The sequence below is a fragment of the Salmo trutta genome, chromosome 8 (assembly GCF_901001165.1).
Source record: "Salmo trutta chromosome 8, fSalTru1.1, whole genome shotgun sequence".
Classification (NCBI taxonomy): domain Eukaryota; kingdom Metazoa; phylum Chordata; class Actinopteri; order Salmoniformes; family Salmonidae; genus Salmo; species Salmo trutta.
This window is the reverse complement of record NC_042964.1, coordinates 47,258,075-47,279,421: the sequence shown is the minus strand read 5'-3', so window position 1 is coordinate 47,279,421 and position 21,347 is coordinate 47,258,075. Positions and strand designations below refer to the sequence as shown.

The following is a 21,347-nucleotide window of genomic DNA, read 5'->3' as shown; positions in this document are numbered from 1 at the left end:
GGGTAAACGTCCTTCCAACAAAGTACAAGGGGGGAAAAACAATCCCCAAAACCCCACGACAGGAAACACAAACAATCCCGCACAAACCTAAACCTAGAAAGCAAGACTAAATACCCCACTAACGAACTCAACTCAAAACAGGTGATAACACAAGACAGACAAAACCAAACGAAAATGAAAAGGGGATCGGTGGCAGCTAGTAGGCCGGCGACGATGACCCCCGAACAGGGAGAGGAGCCACCTTCAATAGACGTTGTGACACTTCATGAGAGTCCGTCATTGTAAATAAGAATTTGTTCTTAATTGACGTGCCTAGTTAAATAAAGGTTAAATAAAAAGTCCATGAGCTTATGTTGTGCATAATTTCTTTAGGCTATGCAATTGCGTGAGAAAACAGAGTGATGGCCTCTATTAAAAGGAGGAGGATCCCATCCGCTTTCTATAGGCTAGGCCTACTATATTTGTTTCTCAACTTTCCTAATATTAAGTACATTGCTTCTCTTTACAACAGGAAGTCTCCCGAGTGGTGCAGAGGTCTAAAGCACTGCATCGCAGTGCTTGAGGCATCACTACAGACCCGTGTTTGATCCCGGGCTGTGTCGCAGCCGGCCCAGCATCATTAGGGGAGGGTTTGGCCGGCCGGGATGTACTTGTCCCATCGCCCTCTAGCAACTCCTTGTGGCGGGCAGGGCGCATGCACGCTTACTTTGGTCGCCAGTTGTACGGTGTTTCCTCCGACACATTGGTGCGGCTGGCTTCCGGGTTAAGTGAGCAGTGTGTCAAGAAGCAGTGCAGTTTGGCAGGGTCATGTTTCGGAGCACGCATGGCTCTCGACCTTCGCCTCTTCCAAGTCCATACGGGAGTTGCAGCGATGGGACATCACGAAAAAGGGGGTAAAAAGTACCCCAAAAAATTGTATAGCCTACATGGCTGGCAGGAGTATAACCTACTGAAACAGGAGTATAGCCTACTGAAACAGGAGTATAGCCTACTGAAACAGGAGTATAGCCTACTGAAACAGGAGTATAGCCTACTGAAACAGGAGTATAGCCTACTGAAACAGGAGTATAGTCTACTGAAACAGGAGTATAGCCTACTGAAACAGGAGTATAGCCTACTGAAACAGGAGTATAGCCTACTGAAACAGGAGTATAGCCTACTGAAACAGGAGTATAGCCTACTGAAACAGGAGTATAGCCTACTGAAACAGGAGTATAGCCTACTGAAACAGGAGTATAGCCTACTGAAACAGGAGTATATCCTACTGAAACAGGAGTATAGCCTACTGAAACAGGAGTATAGCCTACCTGGCTGGCATGAAAAAGAACCACGGTAAAAGTGTCCTCCATTCACTATTTACGTGCATAGATAACATGTATTTTTCCCGCTGCCCATTTTGAGACAGGTGCATGATAATGGTCCATTCTAAATCAAAATAAATTTCACACACATATTTAGTATATGTAAAGACAAGATTAAATCAAGAATAGTCTGATGGGTGACAATATTAGCCTATCACTTGTGAATTATATATAATCACTTGTGAATGATGCCCAGCGTAAGAAACAAACTTTTTGTAAAACAAAGTGATCATAGTCGCACACCTCATGTAGCCTAGCTCTTAGGCCTATATGTTTTGATGGGTTTGTATCACAACTAAAGTGGACAAATAACTTCTTAAAATGAAGCACATTAATCCGCTTTACAAGGGGTGTAGAGCCTAACTGGCATACATAAGCAGCGAGTGAGTTTCAAGTTTGGGGAAGATACTTTTCACCATAAAAATACACCTTTATAATAAAAGCATTACATGCATAATCGCACTTTTGATAATGGTGTTTTCCGCTAATGGAACTTTCATGCTAATAGCCTACTGCCATGTGCTCATTGCTGCGCTTATAACGTGAAGAAATAGCCTGATAGTTTATCAACATTTAAAGCTAAACGTTCTGATCTGTTGCGTCAGCCACATTGCGTAAAACAGTTTTTTTGATGCTAGTGGTTGTATTAATTTGGGATCTAGTGCATCCCACATCTGAACCAGACTATGTTTGCAATATTTATTTCTCACACAGAATAGAATAGGTCAACTTTTGTACTATGGGGGATAGTAGATTGACATAGGCTAGTGCTTTTGCTGTTCGTTAGGCCTACTCATCTTGTTGGCTGACAAAGTAAATGTGAACAGTTCTTCCAATATCTTCAATATGCACCTCGGAATTGGATAAGGACTCGGGCAATTGCGTCCCAGATGTTTCTGTCTTCACTTGTATTCTGTGAGAAACACCCGATCACGTGATGGAGAGCAATGTGAGTGAGAGGTGCTTTGGAGCACGCAGCACTCAGGGAGAAGGGCACAACGCAGCACTCAGGGAGAAGGGCACAACGCAGCACTCAGGGAGAAGGGCACAACGCAGCACTCAGGGAGAAGGGCACAACGCAGCACTCAGGGAGAAGGGCACAACGCAGCACTCAGGGAGAAGGGCACAACGCAGCACTCAGGGAGAAGGGCACAGCGCAGCACTCAGGGAGAAGGGCACAACGCAGCACTCAGGGAGAAGGGCACAACGCAGCACTCAGGGAGAAGGGCACAGCGCAGCACTCAGGGAGAAGGGCACAACGCAGCACTCAGGGAGAAGGGCACAACGCAGCACTCAGGGAGAAGGGCACAGCGCAGCACTCAGGGAGAAGGGCACAACGCAGCACTCAGGGAGAAGGGCACAACGCAGCACTCAGGGAGAAGGGCACAGCGCAGCACTCAGGGAGAAGGGCACAGCGCAGCACTCAGGGAGAAGGGCACAGCGCAGCACTCAGGGAGAAGGGCACAACGCAGCACTCAGGGAGAAGGGCACAACGCAGCACTCCGTGCCAAGAGCACAACAGCCACTGGCAGCAAAAGGCATGGACTTTTTTAGGGTGCATTATGACCACACAAAGGGGATGCCGCCGTGAAATTCGAGGCATTATAAAGTGCTTGTCAAATTGTGGATAAGAGACTGATAAAGTGTGTACAGCCTGAGCAAAAAACATGCCTTTCAAGTCGCATCATGCAGCCTTACAATGTATTAAAAATTAAAAATCTAAACATATAGCCCAACGTTCGTAGAACAAGTTACATTAATAACTCTAAATTAAGCATATAGGAGTACCTATTTCTTTGTTAACCGCTCAACACAGAATAGCCACATGTGCACACTCAAATCGTTGGGAGAAAATATCCTTTCTACTTTATTCAGCTTTGTTCAATTGTATTCTTTATACTATAAATAATATCCAATTATTTTACGGAATCTTAAGCAAATCTTGTCTGCAAAATGAACCAGTGTAGCCCATAGCCATTTGGCATAGCCAGATCAAGACCTAACATAAGGACAACTCAGAGTATGCTATTCTGTTCTTCTGAAATAGTCTACATTTTCTTCATTTAATGCTTCTTTAGACCTGTCTAAAATAAATCATGGATTTATTGTGAATGAAAAAGTCAAGGGGTCTGAATACTTTCCGAATGTACTGTAAATGTTGACTACTTTCCTAAAAAAGTATAAAGCAATAAATGTCTGCTCACGGTTTGTTACAGACGGACAGCAAACATTGAGTGGACAGAGGACATTCACTTATTTTCCATTGCTATAATATACTGCTCAAAAAAATAAAGGGAACACTTAAACAACACATCCTAGATCTGAATGAATGAAATAATCTTATTAAATCCTTTTTTCTTTACATAGTTGAATGTGCTGACAACAAAATCACACAAAAATAATCAATGGAAATCCAATTTATCAACCCATGGAGGTCTGGATTTGGAGTCACACTCAAAATAAAAGTGGAAAACCACACTACAGGCTGATCCAACTTTGATGTAATGTCCTTAAAACAAGTCAAAATGAGGCTCAGTAGTGTGTGTGGCCTCCATGTGCCTGTATGACCTCCCTACAACGCCTGGGCATGCTCCTGATGAGGTGGCGGATGGTCTCCTGAGGGATCTCCTCCCAGACCTGGACTAAAGCATCCGCCAACTCCTGGACAGTCTGTGGTGCAACGTGGCGTTGGTGGATGGAGCGAGACATGATGTCCAAGATGTGCTCAATTGGATTCAGGTCTGGGGAACGGGCGGGCCAGTCCATAGCATCAATGCCTTCCTCTTGCAGGAACTGCTGACACACTCCAGCCACATGAGGTCTAGCATTGTCTTGCATTAGGAGGAACCCAGGGCCAACCGCACCAGCATATGGTCTCACAAGGGGTCTGAGGATCTCATCTCGGTACCTAATGGCAGCCAGGCTACCTCTGGCGAGCACATGGATGGCTGTGCGGCCCCCCAAAGAAATGCCACCCCACACCATGACTGACCCACCGCCAAACCGGTCATGCTGGAGGATGTTGCAGGCAGCAGAACGTTCTCCACGACGTCTTCAGACTCTGTCACGTCTGTCACATGTGCTCAGTGTGAACCTGCTTTCATCTGTGAAGAGCACAGGGCGCCAGTGGCGAATTTGCCAATCTTGGTGTTCCCTGGCAAATGCCAAACGTCCTGCACGGTGTTGGGCTGTAAGCACAACCCCCACTTGTGGACGTCGGGTCCTCATACCACCCTCATGGAGTCTGTTTCTGACCGTTTGAGCAAACACATGCACATTTGTGGCCTGCTGGAGGTCATTTTGCAGGGCTCTGGCAGTGCTTCTCCTGCTCCTCCTTGCACAAAGGCGGAGGTAGCGGTCCTGCTGCTGGGTTGTTGCCCTCCTACGGCCTCCTCCACGTCTCCTGATGTACTGGCCTGTCTCCTGGTAGCGCCTCCATGCTCTGGACACTACGCTGACAGACACAGCAAACCTTCTTGCCACAGCTCGCATTGATGTGCCATCCTGGATGAGCTGCACTACCTGAGCCACTTGTGTGGGTTGTAGACTCCGTCTCATGCTACCACTAGAGTGAAAGCACCGCCAGCATTCAAAAGTGACCAAAACATCAGCCAGGAAGCATTGGAACTGAGAAGTGGTCTGTGGTCCCCACCTGCAGAACCACTCCTTTATTGGGGGTGTCTTGCTAATTGCCTATAATTTCCACCTGTTGTCTATTCCATTTGCACAACAGCATGTGAAATGTATTGTCAATCAGTGTTGCTTCCTAAGTGGACAGTTTGATTTCACAGAAGTGTGATTGACTTGGAGTTACATTGTGTTGTTTAAGTGTTCCCTTTATTTTTTTGAGCAGTGTATTTTGACCAGCTCTTACAATAAGTTAAATTTGGATGCATAGTAAATAAACAAATGCACTTTATACATTTGTGGAACATTCTAATCAGAATTTAGAACGTACTAGGAATGTGAACTAAAAGTCCTGGGAAAGTTCCCAGACGGCTAGCTGGGTACTCTCTTTCCAACCTCCATTACAGGCCGACCATAAGGGCCTAAGCATGGCCAGTGTTGGCCAGTGAATGGGGTGTCTGTGGGCGCCTCTTGAGGCAAATCCTTTCTATTCGTTTGGCATGTTGCTGTGAGTCTGCTCCCTGCTTGAGCCGGTGCCAGCGATGAACAGAGAGTCCTGAGAGAAACAAATGCTCTCATTATTCCCTTTGGAGTGGAGGACTAGACCCCTCATCCTCCTACTCCTCTATTCAACACGGGCCAAAACACGGGCCAAAACACGGGCCAAAACACGGACCAACACACGGACCATCTCACGGACCAACACACGGACCAACACACGGACCAACACACGGACCAACACACGGACCAACACACGGGCCAACACACGGACCAACACACGGACCAACACACGGACCAACACACGGACCAACACACGGACTATCTCATGGGCCAACACACGGGCCAACACACGGGCCAACACACGGACCAACACACGGGCCAACACACGGGCCAACACACGGACCAACACACGGACCATCTCACGGGCCAATACACGGACCAACACACGGACCAGCACACGGACCATCTCACGGACCAATACACGGACCAACACACGGACCAGCACACGGACCAACACACGGACCAACACACGGACCAACACACGGACCAACACACGGACCAACACACGGACCAACACACGGGCCAAAACACGGGCCAACACACGGACCAACACACAGGCCAACACACGGACCAACACACGGACCAACACACGGACCAACACACGGACCAACACACGGACCAACACACGGACCATCTCACGGACCAACACACGGACCAACACACGGACCAACACACGGACCAACACACGGGCCAACACACGGGCCAACACACGGGCCAACACACGGGCCAACACACGGACCAACACACGGACCAACACACGGGCCAACACACGGGCCAACACACGGACTATCTCATGGACCAACACACGGACCATCTCACGGACCAACACACGGACCAACACACGGGCCAACACACGGGCCAACACACGGGCCAACACACGGACCAACACACGGACCAACACACGGACCAACACACGGACCAAAACACGGACCAACACACGGACCAACACACGGACCAACACACGGACCATCACACGGACCAACAGACGGACCAACACACGGACCAACACACGGACCAACACACGGGCCAACACACGGGCCAACACACGGGCCAATACACGGACCAACACACGGACCAACACACGGACCAACACACGGGCCAACACACGGGCCAACACACGGACCAACACACGGACCAACACACGGACCATCTCACGGGCCAAAACACGGACCAACACACGGACCATCTCACGGGCCAAAACACGGACCAACACACGGACCAACACACGGACCATCTCACGGGCCAACACACGGACCAACACACGGACCAACACACGGACCAACACACGGACCAACACACGTTCCAAGACACGGACCAACACACGGACCAACACACGGACCATCTCACGGACCAACACACGGACCAACACACGGACCAACACACGGACCAACACACGGGCCAACACACGGGCCAAAACACGGACCAACACACGGACCAACACACGGACCAACACACGGGCCAACACATGGGCCAACACACGGACCAACACACGGGCCAACACACGGGCCAACACACGGACTATCTCACGGACCAACACACTGACCATCTCACGGACCAACACACGGGCCAACACACGGGCCAACACACGGGCCAACACACGGACCAACACACGGACCAACACACGGACCAAAACACTGACCAACACACGGACCAACACACGGACCATCACACGGACCAACACACGGACCAACACACGGACCAACAAACGGACCATCACACGGACCAACACACGGACCAACACACGGACCAACACACGGACCAACACACGGACCAACACACGGGCCAACACACGGACCAACACACGGACCATCTCACGGGCCAAAACACGGACCAACACACGGACCATCTCACGGGCCAAAACACGGACCAACACACGGACCAACACACGGACCATCTCACGGGCCAAAACACGGACCAACACACGGACCAACACACGGACCAACACACGGGGCAACACACGGACCAACACACGGACCAAAACACGGAAAAACACACGGGCCAACACACAGACCAACACACGAACCAACACACGGACCAACACACGGACCAACACACGGACCAACAGACGGACCAACAGACGGACCAACACACGGACCAACACACGGACCAACACACGGACCATCTCACGGACCAACACACGGACCAACACACGGACCAACACACGGACCAACACACGGACCAAAACACGGACCAACACACGGACCAACACACGGACCATCACACGGACCAACACACGGACCAACACACGGACCAACACACGGACCATCACACGGACCAACACACGGACCAACACACGGACCAACACACGGACCAACACACGGGCCAACACACGGACCAACACACGGACCATCTCACGGGCCAATACACGGACCAACACACGGACCAACACACGAATTAACACACGGACCAGCACACGGACCAACACACGGACCAACACACGGACCATCTCACGGGCCAAAACACGGACCAACACACGGACCATCTCACGGGCCAAAACACGGACCAACACACGGACCAACACACGGACCATCTCACGGGCCAACACACGGACCAACACACGGACCATCTCACGGGCCAACACACGGACCAACACACGGACCAACACACGGACCAACACACGGACCAACACACGGACCATCTCACGGACCAACACACGGACCAACACACGGACCATCTCACGGGCCAACACACGGACCAACACACGGACCAACACACGGACCAACACACGGACCAACAGACGGACCAACACACGGACCAACACACGGACCATCTCACGGACCAACACACGGACCAACACACGGAACAACACACGGGCCAACACACGGGCCAAAACACGGACCAACACACGGACCAACACACGGACCAACACACGGACCAACACACGGGCCAACACACGGGCCAACACACGGGCCAACACACGGGCCAACACACGGACCAACACACGGACCAACACACGGACCAACACACGGGCCAACACACGGGCCAACACACGGGCCAACACACGGACCAACACACGGACCAACACACGGACCAACAGACGGACCAAAACACGGACCAACACACGGACCAACACACGGACCAACACACGGACCAACACACGGACCAACACACGGACCATCACACGGACCAACAGACGGACCAACAGACGGACCAACACACGGACCAACACACGGGCCAACACACGGGCCAACACACGGACCAACACACGGACCATCTCACGGGCCAATACACGGACCAACACACGGACCAACACACGGGCCAACACACGGGCCAACACACGGACCAACACACGGACCAGCACACGGGCCAACACACGGCCAACACACGGGCCAACACACGGACCAACACACGGACCAACACACGGACCAACACACGGACCATCTCACGGGCCAAAACACGGACCAACACACGGACCATCTCACGGGCCAAAACACGGACCAACACACGGACCAACACACGGACCATCTCACGGGCCAACACACGGACCAAGACACGGACCAACACACGGACCAACACACGGACCAACAGACGGACCAACACACGGACCAACACACGGACCAACACACGGACCATCTCACGGACCAACACACGGACCAACACACGGACCAACACACGGGCCAAAACACGGACCAACACACGGACCATCTCACGGACCAACACACGGACCAACACACGGGCCAACACACGGGCCAACACACGGACCAACAGACGGACCAACACACGGACCAACACACGGACCAACACACGGACCAACACACGGACCATCTCACGGACCAACACACGGACCAACACACGGGCCAAAACACGGACCAACACACGGACCAACACACGGACCAACACACGGACCAACACACGGGCCAACACACGGGCCAACACACGGGCCAACACACGGACCATCTCACGGACCAACACACTGACCAACACACGGACCAACACACGGGCCAAAACACGGACCAACACACGGACCAACACACGGACCAACACACGGACCAACACAAGGGCCAACACACGGGCCAACACACGGGCCAACACACGGGCCAACACACGGGCCAACACACGGACCAACACACGGACCAACACACGGACCAACAGACGGACCAAAACACGGACCAACACACGGACCAACACACGGACCAACACACGGACCAACACACGGACCATCACACGGACCAACAGACGGACCAACACACGGACCAACACACGGGCCAACACACGGGCCAGCACACGGACCAGCACACGGACCAGCACACGGGCCAACACACGGGCCAACACACGGGCCAACACACGGACCAACACACGGACCAACACACGGACCATCTCACGGGCCAAAACACGGACCAACACACGGACCATCTCACGGGCCAAAACACGGACCAACACACGGACCAACACACGGACCAACACACGGACCATCTCACGGACCAACACACGGACCAACACACGGACCAACACACGGACCAACACACGGGCCAACACACGGGCCAAAACACGGACCAACACACGGACCAACACACGGACCAACACACGGGCCAACACACGGGCCAACACACGGACCAACACACGGGCCAACACACGGGCCAACACACGGACCAACACACGGACCAACACACGGACCAACACACGGACCAACACACGGACCAACACACGGACCATTTCACGGGCCAAAACACGGACCAACACACGGACCATCTCACGGGCCAAAACACGGACCAACACACGGACCATCTCACGGGCCAAAACACGGACCAACACACGGACCAACACACGGACCAACACACGGACCATCACACGGACCAACACACGGACCAACACACGGGCCAACACACGGGCCATCTCACGGACCAAAACACGGACCAACACACGGACCAACACACGGACCAACACACGGACCAACAGACGGACCAACACACGGACCAACACACGGACCAACACACGGACCAACACACGGACCATCTCACGGGCCAAAACACGGACCAACACACGGGCCAATACACGGACCAACACACAGACATACACACAGACATACACAGACCAAAACACACACCAAAACGTTTTTTTTTAAAAACAAGGCTATACTTTAAAAAACAACACATTTTTAACCAGACCAATGAGAGGAGGAGAAAGAGGATGAGAGATGATGAGCACTACTGACAAGGGCAGAAGCGATCACAGCCTAAAAGCCCTTTCTATGTGATCAAAGCTAACAAAGCTTCTCCATTAATCCGCCAACTCCTAAATGACACATTCCTCCAATGGACGGCGATGCCAACCGATGCCAACGCTTCACTGCGTGGTCAGAAGGGCTCTGTTTTGCTGTGCCCATGAGCTTGGTGGCACTGCCAGTTCTAGTCAGGCATGGCTCGCTCTCTATGCCCAGACCTGCAATTAGTGCTCTGACTGAGACAGAAAAGTTAGCCCTACTCATGATGACCCAAGTGTGTGTGTCCATGTCAAAAGAGAGAGAGAGACATTGCTCAACAGAGAGGCTGAGTCTATAACATTCATGCACAGGGAAAGAGTAGGCAAATAGTGTATGAATACTTGAGTGTGAGTGAGTGAGTGAGTGAGTGAGTGAGTGAGTGAGTGAGTGAGTGAGTGAGTGAGTGTGTGAGTGAGTGAGTGAGTGAGTGAGTGAGTGAGTGAGTATGTGAGTGTGTGCCTCCTCTTCCCTGCTTCAGGCTCTATTTCTGTCAGGCAGTGGTTATACAGTACTGTCTAGAGCTGTCCTTGTGTATAATATGTGTGTGGGTGAGTAGCCACTGGTGGTTAGGACGTGGGAGGATAGGGTACACAAACACACACTTGACACACACTCACTCACATGCTCTGCAAACACAGCACACAGATCTCACAGGACGCACACGCGCTCGCACAGTGACACGCACACACACTCTCTGGATCTTTCCACATCAAGTCAAGAGGATTGCTGTAACGTCAATGCCTCAGTCATAAACAGGTAGATTAGATGGTATCAAGGCAACCTTTACTAGTAGGGAGACTGACACACACCCACACCCAATAAAAGGTGATTTACCTCAGTAACACGGTAGTGAGGCTCAGCTAGATGCATCTCCTCTGTCTGAATAAGGACAGTGAGGTGTGAAACCAGAACTATCTCAGGGCAGCAACATCTATACCCTGAACTTTAGAATAACATACCCACTGGCCAGAAACTGGTCACATCAACGTTGTTTCAACGTCATTTCAACGACAACAAAAATGATCTGATGATGTTCAATAAACGTGGGGGAAATGATTGGATTTGCAAAAAGACATCACCGTAAGGAAATGTCACCTTTTTCTTCACCCAACTTATATTTGTTTTTCAGAGAGGAGTCACAGACACAAAGATAACCCCTCTCCATCCCCCCTCAGTCCCCATTTACCAGCCCACATCCTGCCTCCTCGTCCGGAAACCATGTTTCCCACTCCGCCTAGCCCCTCTCCCCACCTCCCCGACCCATCCCCCCTCAGTCCCCATTTACCAGCCCACATCCTGCCTCCTCGTCCGGAAACCATGTTTCCCACTCCGCCTAGCCCCTCTCCCCACCTCCCCGACCCATCCCCCCTCAGTCCCCATTTACCAGCCCACATCCTGCCTCCTCATCCGGAAGCCATGTTTCCCACTCCGCCTAGCCCCTCTCCCCACCTCCCCGACCCATCCCCCCTCAGTCCCCATTTACCAGCCCACATCCTGCCTCCTCGTCCGGAAACCATGTTTCCCACTCCGCCTAGCCCCTCTCCCCACCTCCCCGACCCATCCCCCCTCAGTCCCCATTTACCAGCCCACATCCTGCCTCCTCATCCGGAAGCCATGTTTCCCACTCCGCCTAGCCCCTCTCCCCACCTCCCCGAAGTGAAGTAAGCATGGCTCCCACCCCTTCCTATCCCACCTAGCAACCGAGGTTGCTTACCAGTCCCCCTCCTGCCCACTCATCCCCTGAGTCTCCCCTTACATTCCTCCCAATCCCCCACAAAACCCCGTACCACCAACTTTTAGCCTAAATCAAATGACATGTTTGTTGATTTCACATTGAATTCACGTTAGTTTACATCTCAACCAGATGTGTATGAAAACTAGACGTTGAAATGACGTCCGTGTCCAGTGGGTAGCCATGGAGAAAGAGATAAATGAGTGATCACCATGACCCCAAATAGGGAATCAGCAGAGCTCAATCAGGAGTGTGTGGGGGGAGATAAAGAGAGAAACATAGGGAGTGGGGGTAGTGAGAGTGAGAGTAAGAGAGAGTGAGAGAGAGAGAGAGAGAGAGAGAGAGATATGGTTGAGGAAGAGAAGGAGAGATGGAGAACATTAGGGTGTGAGAGACAAAGAGAGAGATTTTTAAAAGATGGCATATCTGAGCGAATGAGAGAGGAGTGGGAGCAAGAGAGGGATAGAGCGAGGAGAAAGAGAACGCAAGTAACTCTGACTGTATCCTTTTTAGGGAACTGAAAACAATGTAGAAGGAATTCAAAACATCTTCACAGTGTAGCCTATATGGTAACATGTGTAACCCAATATGTAACCAATTAAGGAATTTTGTGTTTGAGTTGATTCACTACTTCCTCTTCTGTTTGTGGACTTGGTGTAGATAACAAACCATGACCTTATGGCACAAATTACACACATACTTCACCTCCCCCATCTCCGACACACTGTCTAAACACGCCACTTTTACACTTTTATAAAAAAAGGTGATATCTAGAACCTAAAAGGGTTATTTGTCTGTCCACATAGGAGAAACCTTTGAAGAACCCTTTGTGTTCCAGGTAGAACTCTTTTGGGTTCCATGTAAAACCCTTTCCGCAGATTGTTCTACATGGAACCCGAAAGGGTTCTACCTGGAACCAAAAAGGGTTCTCTTATAGGAACTTCTGAAGAACCCTTTTGGAACCCTTTTCTCTAAGAGTGTAGCATTGAGTCACATGAATGTACAGTATGTATATGTGTAATGAATGAATATCCTAGGCTGTAGATTGTTGTTTTTCTGGAAATGTTGTTTTTCTGCAAATGTCTTTTTGGTTATGTAGCTAAAATGCTGCCGTTTCTCTCTCTCTCCCTCTGCAGTAGAATTGTTTTCTCCCTATTCCTCCTTATCTTCTCCCACTCAAAATACAGCACACACACATCCAATCACGCAAGACACACACCACACACACATCCAGACACTCTCTCTCTCACACACACACACACACACACACACACACACACACACACACACACACACACACACACACACACACACACACACACACACACACACACACACCTAAACACCCCTCTACAGATACACACACACTGTCCCTACCTAGAATAACAACAACAGTTGTCTAGTGTTTTCTCAGGGCGAGGTAGTAGTGGGCGAGCAGGACACGCATCAACAGTCCTGGGGGCTGGGACTCACAGTAGCTTTTTCCATCTCTCCTTGAAACCCTTAACACCTGCAACGTGGGGGGTTCATACTGCATGTTCTGCTCTGAGTAACAAGGGATGGTCTGATGTTAGTAACCAGAGAGACAGATACAAATGAAAGAGAAAGGGTCCAACATTTCTTTCATTATTACTCTCAATGTTCTGCTTAGAACACACACACACACACACACACACACACACACACACACACACACACACACCTATACAGACTAATGGATATAGCTGATGAGTGCCACAATTTGACAACCCATCTGTGTTTTTCCCCACATTTTGAGGACTGAATATCTCCGGTTATCTGATCCAATCTCCAATGAGAGTTTTCACATCCTCCTTTATGTCCTCTCTGTCATGATAAAGTGGGATCCATCTCAAATCCCACAGCTTGCATTCAGGGTGTCATATTCCCATGTTCCCCGGGGCTCGTGACCTATGACAAATCATTTCCCAACAGCACAATCTGTTCCCTTCTTTAGTCTGTAGGTGGATGACGCATCTTTAAGTTCCCTATACCCTTCTGAGTAATTTCGGGGGAATCTCAATCATCTAAAATAGATTCCTCTAACGTGTCTCCTTTCCTTCAACTAAACAGATTTTCACCTCTCGACTCTTTTCAGACCAGTGCAGACTGAAGGAGAGGAGACAAGGAGAGGAAACCACAGACTATTGACATCCCCCTTGATTTACTGGTTTACTGTTACACTAGGTTGATGACCTTGAATAAGGCCTGTGTGTCTATGTACGCTGATGACTCAACACACGTCGGCTATGACAGTAAAATAAATAACTGACACCCATAGAGCTCCAGTCAGTTTTACAAAGGGTTAACTAGCGATAGGCTGGTGATCAATATCTCAACAACTAAAAGCTTAGTTTTTCAGACACATCACTTGCTCAACCCTAAACCTCATCTAGATCTATTTTTGAAAAAAATGTGTCAATTGAGCAAGTTGAGGAGACTAAACTGCTGATTGTAACCCTCGATAGCAAGCTGTCATGGTCAAAGCATATACACTCAATGGTTGCTAAAATGAGAAGAGGTCTGTCGGTGATAAGGCGTGGCTCTGCTTTCTTGATATCTCAGTCGACCAGACAGGTCCTACAAGCCCTAACATCTGGACTACGTTTCATTTATTTATTTTTATTGAACCTTTATTTAACTAGGCAAGTCAAATAAGAACAAATTCTTATTTACAATGACGGCCTACCAAGAGGCAAAAGGCCTGACTACTGCCCAGTTATGTGGTCATGTGCGGCGAAGAGGGACATAAGTAAATTGCAGTTGGTCCAGAACAAAGCAGCACGTATCACACTTAGATGTACGCGGAGAGTGAATGTCAGTCTCTCCTGGCTCAGACTATTGGTCTTTGTGTGAGGTGTTGATGTGTTTGTCGGTACCAAACTGTCTGTTCCATCAGTTGTCACACAGTTCGGACATTCATCAGTACAACACAAGACATGCAATCTGAGGTTTTCACAGTCCCCAGGTCCAGTACAGAGGCTGAGAAACATAGTATTAAATATAGACATGACTACATGGAACTCTCTGCCACCCCAGGTAACTCAAGCTAGCAATAAAAACCTAGAAAAGAACACTTTACGGAACAACGAGGAGTGTGAAGAGACACAGCCATTTTTATATATTTTGTATTGTATTATGTATTGTATTATGTAGGAACGGCATATAGGGCAGGAGCCATCTCCTGTTTCTGAAGCGTGAGACAGAGGCAGGAGATGATGTAGTATTATGTTATGTAGTATTATGTAGTGTTATGTAGTTTTATGTAGTATTATGTATATTATGCATTTTATTTGATGTGTTTTGTTTGGACCCCAGGATGAGTTATTTATTTCATGTATTTATTGTGACTTGCAGGTCTGATGTGGCCCATGAGCCAGGATTTTCAGACCACAATGTATGAAATATATGGTATGTGGTCATAAAGGGTTTACTTTTAATTATGATTTATTTTATTTATTTATTAGGATCCCCAATTAAAAAGTCTAAATGAATTAATGAAATACAATAACTAATAATAATAGGGGATCCTAATATATAAATAAATAATATTTAAAAGTAAACCCTTTATGACCACATACTATACAGGTCTAGGCCTTTAGTTATGGCCTAGTTGTCCTCAGCCTTCAGTTATGGCCTAGTTGTCCTCAGCCTTCAGTTATGGCCTAGTTGTCCTCAGCCTTCAGTTATGGCCTAGTTGTCCTCAGCCTTTAGTTATGGCCTAGTTGTCCTCAGCCTTCAGTTATGGCCTAGTTGTCCTCAGCCTTCAGTTATGGTCTAGTTGTGCTCAGCCTTCAGTTATGGTCTAGTTGTCCTCAGCCTTCAGTTATGGCCTAGTTGTCCTCAGCCTTTAGTTATGGCCTAGTTGTCCTCAGCCTTCAGTTATGGTCTAGTTGTCCTCAGCCTTCAGTTATGGCCTAGTTGTCCTCAGCCTTCAGTTATGGTCTAGTTGTCCTCAGCCTTCAGTTATGGCCTAGTTGTCCTCAGCCTTCAGTTATGGCCTAGTTGTCCTCAGCCTTCAGTTATGGCCTAGTTGTCCTCAGCCTTCAGTTATGGTCTAGTTGTCCTCAGCCTTCAGTTATGGCCTAGTTGTCCTCAGCCTTCAGTTATGGCCTAGTTGTCCTCAGCCTTCAGTTATGGTCTAGTTGTCCTCAGCCTTCAGTTATGGCCTAGTTGTCCTCAGCCTTCAGTTATGGCCTAGTTGTCCTCAGCCTTCAGTTATGGCCTAGTTGTCCTCAGCCTTCAGTTATGGTCTAGTTCTCCTCAGCCTTCAGTTATGGCCTAGTTGTCCTCAGCCTTCAGTTATGGTCTAGTTGTCCTCAGCCTTCAGTTATGGCCTAGTTGTCCTCAGCCTTCAGTTATGGCCTAGTTGTCCTCAGCCTTCAGTTATGGTCTAGTTGTCCTCAGCCTTCAGTTATGGCCTAGTTGTCCTCAGCCTTCAGTTATGGCCTAGTTGTCCTCAGCCTTCAGTTATGGCCTAGTTGTCCTCAGCCTTCAGTTATGGTCTAGTTCTCCTCAGCCTTCAGTTATGGCCTAGTTGTCCTCAGCCTTCAGTTATGGCCTAGTTGTCCTCAGCCTTCAGTTATGGCCTAGTTGTCCTCAGCCTTCAGTTATGGCCTAGTTGTCCTCAGCCTTCAGTTATGGCCTAGTTGTCCTCAGCCTTCAGTTATGGCCTAGTTGTCCTCAGCCTTCAGTTATGGCCTAGTTGTCCTCAGCCTTCAGTTATGGCCTAGTTGTCCTCAGCCTTCAGTTATGGCCTAGTTGTCCTCAGCCTTCAGTTATGGTCTAGTTGTGTTATTGGGTAAGCATTAGAATAAGCCACCTCAACACTTGCAGCCATAGGTGGTAATATCTCTGTAGGAGCTGATCTGTCATCAGTATTGTGAAAAAATTCTAATGTTAAGGAAAGATTTGAATGGAGATAGCTGATCCGAAAGCAGCGCTCCCTTTATTTAGATCTTATCAGTATTGATCGACACATGCTCCAACGACGCCCTTAGCGACCGTTCTCTCTGAGTGGTGTTTTAGGAAACGCATGTTACATCTTCGGCCGTTGTAGGAAAGATGCATCGTTAAAACACTCGTAAGCCATCGCTATCGGGAAACCCCTTTTCAGTTGTGCTGAAATGTAGGTAAGGTGACAGACATTACCAACACTGATCTGAATAAAAGGCATTGAAAGTCACATGGATTTCTCAGGACTAGAAGCACTCCAAAGAGGAAGATGGGAAAGTAAATGCTAGTGGTTAAAGTCTGAACACTTAGCAGATATAGGTGATCTCCTGGTTGGACACTAACTGGAACAAGCTGACTGTCATGTTCAATGTTGCTTTCTAAACACCTGTGTTTAAGATGAGAACATTTATTGGCAAATCTAAATGCCTAATAATTTGAAACACTGACAGTTAGGTTATCAACTTGGCATGTTTTACAGTGTATGCTGCAAAGGTTAGACTCATTTCTCAGTTCAAAGTGTATATTGTTCACTTCTTGTTTTAGTTTGGTGGTAATGACGTTGTTATCTTGGAGACCTGTGTGAAAGTTGATAGCGTGGGGATTTCACAGTTGAGCGTGGATGAAAGGGAAGGTGGTGAGAAGCTGATTAAGTTGTTACATATATTTATGGCCATCATTGTGAAGCAAGTTATTGTAGAGAACCTGCCCTTGTTAAAAATCTTAAAAGAGTGTTGACCATTTGCACAGACTATGGTTGCTGCGTTTTCATTGGGGTCAGGGGGTTTGGAGTTCAATTCCACACATTCTCTACACTACCGTCAGTGACCATGCAAGTGTGGTCACAGACACAAAACACATACAAACACACACACACAAATATATTATTGTGTTTTTAGGTGTGTTAGAGTTGGGCTGGAACAAAAGCCTGTACACTGCTGGCCTCCAGGACCAGAGTAGAGGCCTACCTGCACAAAGAGAGAGTAGGTCTCATTGTTGACTGTGTGTGAGTGGTAAAACTCTCCGTCGTACCACAGGACCTTCCCCATAGGTGAATTCTGCTTGGTCACCGCAAACATTCTCCTTGGGTCACAGCACTCTGAAAGCAGCTTCCTGTAACGAGAGAGGGAGTAGGATGACGATGTAGCTCGACACTGATCTCATGTCAGTTTAGGGTGTCATCACTTATGTGTGAGTTTAGGATTTAGGGAGGGTAAGCTGATCCTAGACCTGTGGTAAATATGGGAAACCTTTACCCCTGAGCTATAAATAGACAGTCAGAATGAGAAGAGAATTTGTCATTGAGTGACACTCAGACACAGTGTATAAATTGAGACGGTCTCTTGATCTGAATTATGGTTACCAGTCCGGGACTCTGGGCCACGTGTAATTTGAGCATTCTCTATTGATTAAATAAACACTCACTGCAGAGTGGGCACTGTCAACTATAATTCAGATCATGAGACAACTGTCCAACTGTCTCAATTGATGCAGTGTCCAAGGGTCATGCATGCTATTTTAACACAATGGCACATTCATACATGCTTCATAAATCCTGTCTGCATCGACAGTAGACCTACTGTGGGGAAGCCTGAGTAGTGTAAATGCATTTGGAATCAATTAGGAGTCGGCGCAGATATGCTAAAAATATAATCTTCAGTCCAACTGTGTGCGTCAATTGGCGAATTTGAAGCGTGGAAGTGTGGAAATGGTAAATGGAAAAAGGCTGGTTGTTGATGGTTACTTTGTCCTAGATTCAGCACCACCGGTACAGTTGCATTTCTGTCGTTTCCATGGACACACACACAGCTTCGGCTGCGAGGCAACCTTTTCAACTCCAAACGTGCTGAACCATAGAGATCCTATTCAATTATTCTAATTCCCTCTTGCACCATCATAAAACGCGTCTCTGTGCTTTTCCGTGCAGGTGCCACGTTCTGCGCATTTCCCTAATCTCCTTTCCTCAGTGCATTAGCCTACGACTCCCGTCATATTCTCGTGAGAATGCGACTAGATACAACAAATGGGCCTAACATACCGTAACTGTAGTGCCCTAGGGATTCAGCTTGATAGTGATAGATTTTCTTTTCACCATTTGCATTCCTCTTTCTCCATGTAATAAACATTATTATTATAATTAGCCTGTGTATTGTCTTGTTATGTGCGTAAATAGACTATAGGAGATGTTAGGCGACTTGGACACAATCATGTAATAATGTTTTGCTATATTGTAGAATATTAATATTGCTAGGAATTATTTATGAGGGCCAAATCGCATAGGCCTAATGTTGTGAGATGAGTGAAAGCCCACCTGAACAGATCGATGTCCGTCTGGTTCCTCTGCCATACTTGTCCCTGCCGCAGCACTTCATCAACTATCTCCTTGTCGTTCCGGAGTCTGTACACTGGGAAAATGTAGAGCCAGCATAACACGAGCACGCACAGAACGGCCCACACCGACAGCTTGCTCCGGTGGCATCTCACCAACATCGTTACAGCTTGTGGTTCACGAATCACAACCGGCCTACTCAAACAAATCTAGTGTGGTGAAAAAAACGCGAGCTGGCCCTCTCCGTTAGCTATGTATGATAGGTTTTATGGGGATGGCATCCTTCCTCATCCAGAAGGCTCGGAGTCTCAATGGAAATGCGCGTTTGTATTCTTCTTGCTGGTGCAAGCATCGAATTCCTTAGTTTAGCTCCCAAACTGCCGGTTTTGTTATAAATGCTTGGTCATGTTTTGCAGCATGAAGGGATCCGCTATCCATGCGCCATCTCGGCGGGCGGTAAGCTAGCGGGCTTCGCTCTCTGCAGCAGCGGGTTGCTGGAATCCACCACACTCGTCTTGGTGCATCACTGACCCCGCATGCATCACCTAGATGTCCGCCGCTCTCTCCCTACTCAACAGCGGTCTTGTGTGAAATCCCTGCCCGGTTCCCAAGAGCCACATCGCCCTTTGTGGTCACTTATTTTGGTACATCCAACCCGAATGGACCATGCTACCCCTTCCTCATCTCCTCTCTCCTTGTCCTGCTGGATCTTCTTGGAAACCTTGCAAGTGTACTGGGCAAAATCCATTGAATCTCTATCTTTCTCTCCCCCTCTTTAGCTACCATAGTTCTACATTCCCCTAACCTAGACTCAGGGGTAGACGTAACATAGTAAACGTAAATCCAGGACTCCAGGATACAGTGGGTTACATTTCTTATGGTGCCTATAGAAAGCCTACACCCCCTTTACTTTTTTCAAAATGTTCTGCCTTAAAATTCAATCGAAACGGATTCATTTGGGTTGTTTTACTACAATGAAAGAAAGTTATAGCACATTTTCAAAAATTAAGAAAAAAAAGGAAGGATCAAAATTGGATAAGTCTCCACCCCTAAGTTACAGTACTTCTGGATTGCTAAAACACTTTTAATGAAACTGGGCTCCACTTGATCTCCATCATAACCTAATGAGCAAAAAATATTACTTAGTACAAAACAAAGTAATTTTTCATTGCTTTCAAACACAACACAAATGGTAAGCACATTTTTGCAAAAAAGTAAACGCTATTCTCTATAAAAGATGCAAACCTCAATTGAGTAAATCATAACAAACAAAATCAAACATTTGGTCACAGCTCATACAAATGACTCCCATGATTGTGAACCTCTTCTGCACAAAAGTTATTTGTACAATTGTTCATTCAGCAATCATTCCTTATTCATGCATAAGAGAGGTCACTTCTGAGTTGCTGTTTGCAAGAATGGACCAAGGACAAGGGCAAAGGAGAGGTAGTGGGGCTCATAGAGGATGATAGTTCAGCTTTCAGGTCAAAAGGGAAAAAGGGAAAATAAATCCTTTTGTTTCTGGATATTCATGCTCTTGAGTGACATTCTTTCTGTATGGGACAT

General features: G+C 48.3%; 1 protein-coding gene across 5 annotated transcripts in view; it reads right to left on the bottom strand.

The window, feature by feature from the left end:
- Nucleotides 1–20,883, bottom strand: part of LOC115199122 (alpha-N-acetylneuraminide alpha-2,8-sialyltransferase) — a 32,888-nt gene extending 12,005 nt beyond the window's left edge. For all 5 annotated transcript variants that reach the window (XR_003879348.1, XR_003879349.1, XR_003879346.1 and 2 more), the window contains exons 1-2: nucleotides 19,764–20,883; nucleotides 18,421–18,565 (exon numbers count right to left, since the gene is read on the bottom strand). Coding sequence is in view for 1 of the 5 variants with exons in the window: in XM_029761702.1 (XP_029617562.1) it covers nucleotides 18,421–18,565; nucleotides 19,764–19,942 (324 nt within the window). In the remaining 4 variants the exon portion in view is untranslated. The remainder of the gene's footprint in view (nucleotides 1–18,420; nucleotides 18,566–19,763) is intronic.
- Between the last annotated feature and the right edge of the window lie 464 nt (nucleotides 20,884–21,347).